Source organism: Pseudopodoces humilis, chromosome 21 (assembly GCF_049639895.1).
Source record: "Pseudopodoces humilis isolate 2021_Gansu_Grassland_sample_001 chromosome 21, ASM4963989v1, whole genome shotgun sequence".
Lineage (NCBI taxonomy): Eukaryota > Metazoa > Chordata > Aves > Passeriformes > Paridae > Pseudopodoces > Pseudopodoces humilis.
The window spans coordinates 4,188,530-4,196,886 of NC_142220.1; the positions used below are offsets into that span (position 1 = coordinate 4,188,530).

Sequence of the window (8,357 nt, forward strand, 5' to 3'; positions counted from 1 at the left end):
GTTTAAGACCTGTGACTGTCTATAAGTAATAAGCCTTCTGTCTCCTGATTTCCTGATTTAATTCACAAGCTGTGTTTTATTATGAGTGGCAAGCTAGAAATAAGCGATTTGCTCCAACAATTACTTGAATTCACTCTGGCTTTGCTCTTTGGCATCCCTCTATAAACCACCGTTTTATTAGCTCCTCACACTAGTTTGTTTTATTGGTTTAAAAGGTTGTTTGACACTGGTTTTCTGAACCTCATCGTAGCTCCAACTTCACTCCTCCTCCCTGGCACCCAAAGTTGCTGGGGCGCATTGTCAAGCACTGAACGGTAAAGTGCAACATCCCAAGAGTCTTGGAAAGCGTTCCTTGCTGGTTCATTTCTCTGGAGCTGCAGCCCTTGATGGAATCACTGAAGGGAGCTGTTTCCAACCAGCGCCTGGCGTTGCCCTCATTGCCTCTGGCCCGAATCCCACTCCCAGCTCCACTGATGTCACGGTTCACACCGGTCCCACTGACGCAACCTCTGCCGAGCCCGGTGGCGCGACTCCAGATTTACGCTGTGTCACTGAAGGGCTGGAGGGAGGCAGGGATGGAGGGAGGCAGGGATGGAGCCCTCGATCCCAACCCATCTCCGGGCGGTTTTGGGGTGCCTGGACAGGTGTTTTCCTGGCAATCCAGACACTGCCGGCACCGCACCGGCTCCGCTCCCGGTGCCCCACCGAGCCCGGCACGCCGGCGAGAGCTCAGCTGAGCCAGGACGGACTAAACCCAGAATAAAAACACCCCCGAAAGGCACCGCGACCGGTCCCTGTACCCGAGGGGTCTGGGCTGCCCCGAGGGACGAGGGATGCTCCGGGACCCCCTGGGGAAGGAGGGAGCCGGGCTGTCTTTGGGGAGAGCTCCACGGGAAAGGCGGAAGGCGGCTGATGGCCCTGAGGGAAGGGGGCTCCAGGCCGCCAAGGGGAGCGCTCCGGGACCCCCCGAGGAACGGAGGGAGCCCGAGCCAGCCCGAAAGGAGCGGGACCGGGCTGCCCTGAGGCACGAAGCTGGGGCTCCCGGAGGGACGGGAACCGCGGTCAGGACAGGTGGGTGACGGGACGGCCCGGGCGGCTCCGGCCACACACAGCAGGTGAAAGTTGAGCGGGGCCCGGGAGTCGCCGCACTCACCTCATCCCCTTGGCCGAACTGCAGCCCCAGGGCGACGAAGTGCTCCACCCGGATGAACCCGTCCGCATCCTCATCGCACACGTCGAAAACCTCCTTGAGCTTCCGCAGGAACCGCAGCAGGCTGGCCGGCTCCATCGCGGGCATTAGCTGGAGGCCGGCAGCACGGCCGCGGCCGCAGCAGCCATGATCGCCCGCGCCTTCAGCGGGTGCGTGACATCAGCTCCGGGGAGCGGGGCGGGAGCGACGGCGAGAAGGAGGAGGAAGGGATGGAGGGAGGGATGGAGGAGAGCGGAGGGAGGACGCGAGCCCCGGCGGAGGGAGGGAGGGAGCGACGGGCGGGAGAACAATAGGGCAGAGCGGGAGGAGGGAGCGGAGGGAGGCGCGGCCGCCGCCAGGGGGCGCCGCAGGCAGCAGGGAGGCCTCGGGGGGGCCGGGGGGGAGCGGGGACAGAGAGCGGGACAGGGGGATGGGGACAGGGGGATGGGGACAGGGGGATGGGGACAGAGAGCGGGACAGGGGGATGAGGACAGGGGGATGGGGACAGGGAGCGGGACAGGGGGATGGGGACAGGGAGCGGGACAGGGGGATGGGGACAGGGAGCGGGACAGGGACATCGGGACAGGGACATGGGGATGGGGACAGGGACATGGGGACAGAGAGCGGGACAGGGGGATGGGGACAGAGAGCGGGACAGGGGGATGGGGACAGGGAGCGGAACAGGGGGGCGGGGACAGAGAGCGGGACAGGGGGATGGGGACAGGGGGATGGGGGCAGGGAGCGGGACAGGGGGATGGGGACAGGGGGATGGGGACAGGGAGCGGGACAGGGGGATGGGGACAGGGGGATGGGGACAGGGAGCGGGACAGGGGGATGGGGACAAGGGGATGGGGACAGGGGATGAAGACAAGGGGATGGGGACAGAGAGCGGGACAGGGGGATGAGGACAGGGGGATGGGGACAGGGCGCGGGACAGGGGGATGGGGACAGGAGGATGGGGACATGGGGATGGGGACAGGGAGCGGGACAGGGACATCGGGACAGGGACATGGGGATGGGGACAGGGACATGGGGATGGGGACATGGGGATGGGGAAACGGAGAGTGGGGACAGAGAGCGGGACAAGGGGATAGGGATGGGGATGGGGACAGAGACTGGGGACAGGGGGAGTGGGGACAGCAGGACCGGGGGGACAGCGGGGCCAGGGGGACACACTGCACTATTTTTCTTAGAAAAAGCGTGGTCTGAACAGTTCCAAGCTAGAGGGGAAAAGCTGAGTGTAGAGAGTTAAGGGGTAATTAAGGCTAAGCAGGACAAGCGGAGCTCTCTGAGCTCAAGCGAGCAGGCAGAGCCATGGGAAGGATCCCCTCATAGCTGGGTTTGGCTGGGCACGGACACTGCCCACCCCCTCTTTAATCAGAGCGGGTAGCGAAAGGATGTCCCTGCCTGTGCATGATTCCTCGCTAAAGCCGCCTGCAACTGCTGTGCTCCATGGCTGGGTTTTCATTTCATCTCTCTGCTCTGCCCCTTTTCTTTCTCTCCAGAGTGTTTTGGACTGTCTTAGAAGCCCGCAGCTGTGAGCTGCCAGAGCGGACACCAGGGATGGTTCTGATTTCTGCGCTGTGCCTCAAACCAGGCGCGATGGGTCCAGCTCCAGTGGAGGAAGGAGCTCTGGCTGAGTCAGGCTCAGGTACTCCCTTGCCTCTGCTAGCACTCCTTCCTTTCCTCCTGTAGATGCTGAGTGCAGCGACCATCAATCACTGAGTGATGTCCTGTAGGTGACTGATAAAGCTGTCCCACTAAAATGACCATGTAAGTGCAGTAGGTTTTGAATCGAGACAGTACCCATTCATTTGCTTTTTGCAGCAAGAGAGGTCCATATGGCCCTTAACAACCCTGAAAATTCCATTATTAGAGCAAACTGCTCAAATTTATCTCTTTCGTAGAAACCAGTGTGTTCTCAGGAAGTTTTATTTCTTTGAGCACTGAGTCTCTCATCCCTTTTATGTGCAAATTCAGGTGTTGGGAAGAGGCTGGTTTGACAGCCCTGTAGCCTGTAAGTCAGTTGTCAATCACCAACACAGTGACAGCAACACAATTCCCCACCTGTTCACCCTCAGAGAGATAAGGAGCTGATTCTAGAGCCTCTGCCACTTTGATCTTCCTTTATTTTCACAAAAAAAACATGGAAGAGTTCTCCTTTCCCTCAGTGATGTACTAAACAGTCTTTCCAGTCCGGGAAAAAAAAATAAAATCAAAGTGCAGAGATGAGATATGAACCTTGGGAAGCAAAGAATTTCTGAAGAGGTATGTAGAGATGTGAAAGGGAAAAGAGAAGCAGAATATTTGATCAGCAAAGTTCTCTGAAGCTGCCTAGTTATAGCAGGATTCTTAAGATGTGGGGATGTTTAGCTTTTATCTTGAGACCCATGAACTCTTCAGGTTATATGGGAATTGAGCTCAGCACACCCCTTGGAGACACCTTTTCAAAAAGCTGTGAGCTGGTAGCCCTTGGAGTTGTGTGAAGATAACTGTGTGGAATAAGCTCCTGTTTGTCTAACTGCTCTGAAGTGAGTTCAGCCTCTTCAAAGGCTCAGAGCACATCTGTGTCACTGTCCCACCTTGTTTGCTGAGATTGTCTCAGTGACTCCTTGCTCCAAGGTGACTCTCTGTGTGCAGGTGGACAGCTGTGCAGGCCCAGAAGTAGAGTCACAATAAATACTGTGGTAGGAAAAAAAGGAATATTCCTGTTTGTCATGACCAGAGGAGGAGTTCCTACACCTCAGAGCAGTTGTGCTCAGTTTCATTGTCTTGGTTTGCAAAGACAGGTGTCTGCTAAGGAAAGCAGGAACCTCCCTTGAAATGGAAACATGTAAACCACCCTCACCCCCTCCGAATTATTATAATCTTGAAATCAAAGGGCTCACAGGCAAAGATCTGGGAATAGGAATAACAGTTCTTTATTAGGAAAATTAAAAATGCAGTAGTACAAAAAAACCACTGGATCAGTATACAATCTACCACCCTGTTGGGAAGGGTGTTGGTAGCAGTCCCATTAAATGGTGGCTGCAGTAACCCTGGAGTGACAGATGTGCTTCTGGTGAAGCAATGATCCTGTAGAAGGGTGTAGTTTTCCTCTGAAGATCCAGTGGGGATGCAGATGGGTCCAGTCTTCCTCTGGGAATCCAGTGGGGAAAGGCTGACTGCGGTGTTCTGAGTCTCAGATTATATCCAGGTAGGAATGCTTGGCTCCTCCCCCTGGGTGGAGCATCCCACAGTGGGATGATGGAATTTTATCAGTCTTGCAGTGAGACTCAATGGCTCCTTCACAGAAAATATCCCCCTGGAGGGAGGATGGGTCATGGAAGAGATAAAGAACACTGCCACATCTGGCTTTAACAGCTTGTAATAGAATACATACTTGTGGTTACATCTTGCATTACAACCCAAGACATTAATGAAACCCAGTTAATTTCCACTGACTCTCCTTTATTTTCTGCTGGAAGATGAAAGAACTTGGTCTTGGTATGCAAGTGAGGGGCAACATGGATTTAGTCCAAAACTTGGTCAATCTTACATTAATTTGGAAGGGGTGGATGCAGAAGAAGATTTGGGTTTCAACACTGTGGTTTGGGGAGTTAGTGCTGAAGTCCAAGAACTGCCACAGACAGCTTGAGTGTCAGCAAGCATTGGAATGAAGCTGGTAAGAGAGCTGGAGAGGTTGTAGAAGCAATCATTACAGACAGCTGAATATGCCAAGCAAACATCTGACAGCTGGGAGATGATTTGATAGCGCTGAACGGGAGAATCGGGAATTGAGATGAGAGATGCTGTCAGTAAATGTCTGTGATCTTAAAGCTGGGGGTGTCCCATGGGGGCTAAAATCAGGACAGTGAACCAAACATGTGCCACCTACTTGCTGGACAGCTGCTCTGCCAAGGTGAAGTTTGTAGGGCTGAATACTAGAGGTTGTTTTTTATTTCCAGTGGTGTACCTGGCATTGCTCCTTGTTCATCCCTGCTTCTCCACTTCTAGGCAGGACATGCACCAGTGGGCTGTTTTTCCTTACTCGTACATCTAACTACCTGCTTACTCAGAGATATTTGGCAACTTCTTAATTTGACTCATGAGCTGCATGAAATAAATATTTTACATACTGTCACTCTAGTTTCCTTCTAGAACTTGAAATATGACTAGTGGTGGTGCTACCATATTTGCCTGCTAATAAATAGTTCAAGAGGAAATATTTCATTGCATACCACAGGCAATGGCTGTCATTTGCAGGATTTCTTTACAATCAGCTGCTTTTCCATCAATGTCAGTTCCACTCACATAGCAAATTGTAATCTGGTGTCAGAAACAGCATCTAAGGAGGGAACTCCCCAGGGTTGATGGCTCTATCTACAATTCTGGTTGTGTTTCAGCAACACCCAGAGACCCAGGTCCTAAGAACAGCTTTATAGTATATACAATATAGCCCTCCTTGAATATTTGGCTTCTCATACTTTTACTGTATTTTGAATCAAATCCTGTTTCCCACTGACTGCTCTGATTAACAATGTAAGAGATGTACTTCATCAGATAGACATTGTCTTTAAATGTCACAAACAATAGGTAACGGGCAGAAATAAACATCTTATGAACACCCTTGCCCCTGAGAACTTAAAAATACTACTTAGCAGGTAATGGAGTTTTTTCAGACTAGCTTAATTAAGTTTAGAACAGAAGCAAAATCCTTGATTTGTATTATTTTTTTTTTACTGCCCTTAATCTATTTTTCTATTATAAAAAGTTAAACAACAAGAACAAAACTTAGAAATTTTGGGGAAATGTTTCTACAAGCAAGGATCTTCCTTTGCAATTTTCTAGGTGCCATAGGACCTTACCTTGTAAAAGTTTTACTGGTTTAATTTTACACAGTATGAATGCTCTAGCTTGATTTCAACAGCATTCTTACTGGATTATGAATTAGGCACAAGCAAAATTCTGTCAGATGAGCCCAGCTAGAGAGCAACTGCATTAAATTCGAACACATGAATGCCTTGTTTCTTCTTACAACACACATACTACACAAAGACCAAAATACCTGTTCTCCCAAAGCTACTGCTAAAATAAACAATCCTCTGTCACGGTTCACATGAAGCCGATTCCACTGTGAATTCACAGGATCAAAGGAATATTCCCTGGTGTTTCCAGGACAGCACCAGGGGTGCAGATGCCAGCTTGTTCCCCGGGCATTCCGAGGTCTTCTTACTCCACCGAGTGGCCAGTCACTCCACTGCACGTCTGTCACCAACCCAAGGCATCCACCTGCTGAGGTTGGCAAGAATATGTAAGGCTGAGGTGAATGAACAAGACTTCTCCCTCTTCCACATCCCACAGTCCTCCAGATGCCCTGGGGCCAAGCCACTCATCTTGGTACATTCCAGAAACCTCCCTGCTGCCTCAGGGAAAGGACAGAACCTGCCCAGTTTTCTCTGACCACATCCAAGTAATTGGACAGGCTTACATTTCCCTCAGATTATAACATACAGTGGCATCTGGCAACCTCTCGAAAGCAATAAAATGTTTAAAGCTCCAGGACAGCTCTGTGAAAAGCAGACCCAGTGCAGTACCAGCAGTCAAGCTATTTTCAACTTCTACCTAAATAGGGCTGCTAAGTGACACAGACATAAAAAAAGGCATGTCCTGAAGATTACCACTTTAGGAGCATTTCAGACCAATGCTGGAAGTTCTGAAGTCCCCTATGAGTGGGACATGGCTTAGCAGTATACCCCATTTGTTTAGTATAGTTAATGCAATAATCAATTCTGCTAATGCTTGCCACTGAAGTACTTAAACACTGTGAAGAGTAATATTCAATATATGAAATATGTAAGGATGCTTTGCTTTCCTTGGTAATGTTTTAAGTGACTGGTTGAAAACTGCTGCATTAGGCCATTCATGCTAACATACCTCTCTCTTCTCCTGCCAACATGGTTCTGTCCTACCTCAATCACCCACCACAAAGAAAAAAAATCCTCCCCAAGCAATGACCAAATGCTTCATTTGTTCCTCCGCAAGACCTATATCTACCCTTAACTATCAAATCTATCATAGAGCAAATGCTAAAACCAAGTTCAGAGAACCTTTGTTAGGGTGAACTCTGCTCTATTCAAGTTCTTACTATTTCTACATCAGTTTGTGGGCCAGATAAATTACTACTCCATTCCTGAATCCCTTCTGGAAAAACATGAGTATGTCTCAAGAGTTCAGAAGTGACACATGAAAATTCTGCTGCCATACATAAGAATATTTACAGGATAACAGACACAACATGACAATGAAGTGCTCCAAGATTTCCATCTTTCCTCAGAACACAGACATTCTTTTTTTGTGGCTTTGTAAGAAACTTCCAGGTTTCTTTCTCTGGCTTGGAAAAGGTAGATTATTACAGAAAGCCAAAACTCCTTATGCTGAAGCAGCACTGCTGAATTACTGATTTTTAACAGATTTGTTTCTGTGAAAATTTACTTTAACTGACGGTGAGTAAAATAAGTCAGTGGCTGTCAGGCTACCTATGCAATCAGAGCCTGCAGCTGCAGAGGATTAAATACAAACACTGTTTTCTTCTGACTGATCCAGCATCTGTAAAACATCTTATTAATATTTAGAATGAATCACTCTAATGGATTTTCCAAGTGACTGCTCATATCTGGAAAAGGCACAGTGCATGAAATAAAAGTGGACAAATTATGTCACTGCCAATCAGATACACAGTGGGACTTGAAGTCCTTTCAAAGCAACTGATTTCTTAGAGTATCTGCTGGACAAGTGACCTACCTTTGTGATGATCTAGAGCTGTGACACACCAGTGACAAAGCTTTTCTTGGAATAAAACAAATCTTCCTTGATGCTAACGGATTGCTGCTTTGTTGTTTGCATTTAAATGAACCCGAGTTAAAAGCCTGTCTCCATGGGCAAGTGTTTTTATTCTAGCACACTTAGATTTTGGCATAGCCCCTAAAACCAACAAATCATTACCATCAGCCTTCTTGACACCATCCTTTTTCCTCACAAGCTGTCTCTGCCAACAGAAAAACCTGCTGAAGCTAAAACAAAGCAGGAAAAGGAACAGATGCCTCAGGCCTGTGACAGCACCAGCCCATGGCAATGAATCAATGTCCCATTTGATAAAGAGGGGTGAGAACAGCACTAAATGCTCTTG

The 8,357-nt window shown here is 49.4% G+C and overlaps 1 protein-coding gene across 2 annotated transcripts in view; it reads right to left on the reverse strand.

Annotated features, from left to right (window-relative positions):
• Positions 1–1,497, reverse strand: part of RAB11FIP4 (RAB11 family interacting protein 4) — a 112,178-nt gene extending 110,681 nt beyond the window's left edge. Inside the window, exon 1 of one of the 2 annotated variants that reach the window (XM_014255882.2) lies at positions 1,154–1,497. In XM_014255882.2, coding sequence (XP_014111357.1) covers positions 1,154–1,297 — 144 coding nt within the window. In that variant the 5' untranslated portion in view covers positions 1,298–1,497. The remainder of the gene's footprint in view (positions 1–1,153) is intronic. The other variant, XM_005526697.3, reaches the window with a different exon arrangement.
• Positions 1,498–8,357: the final 6,860 nt, after the last annotated feature.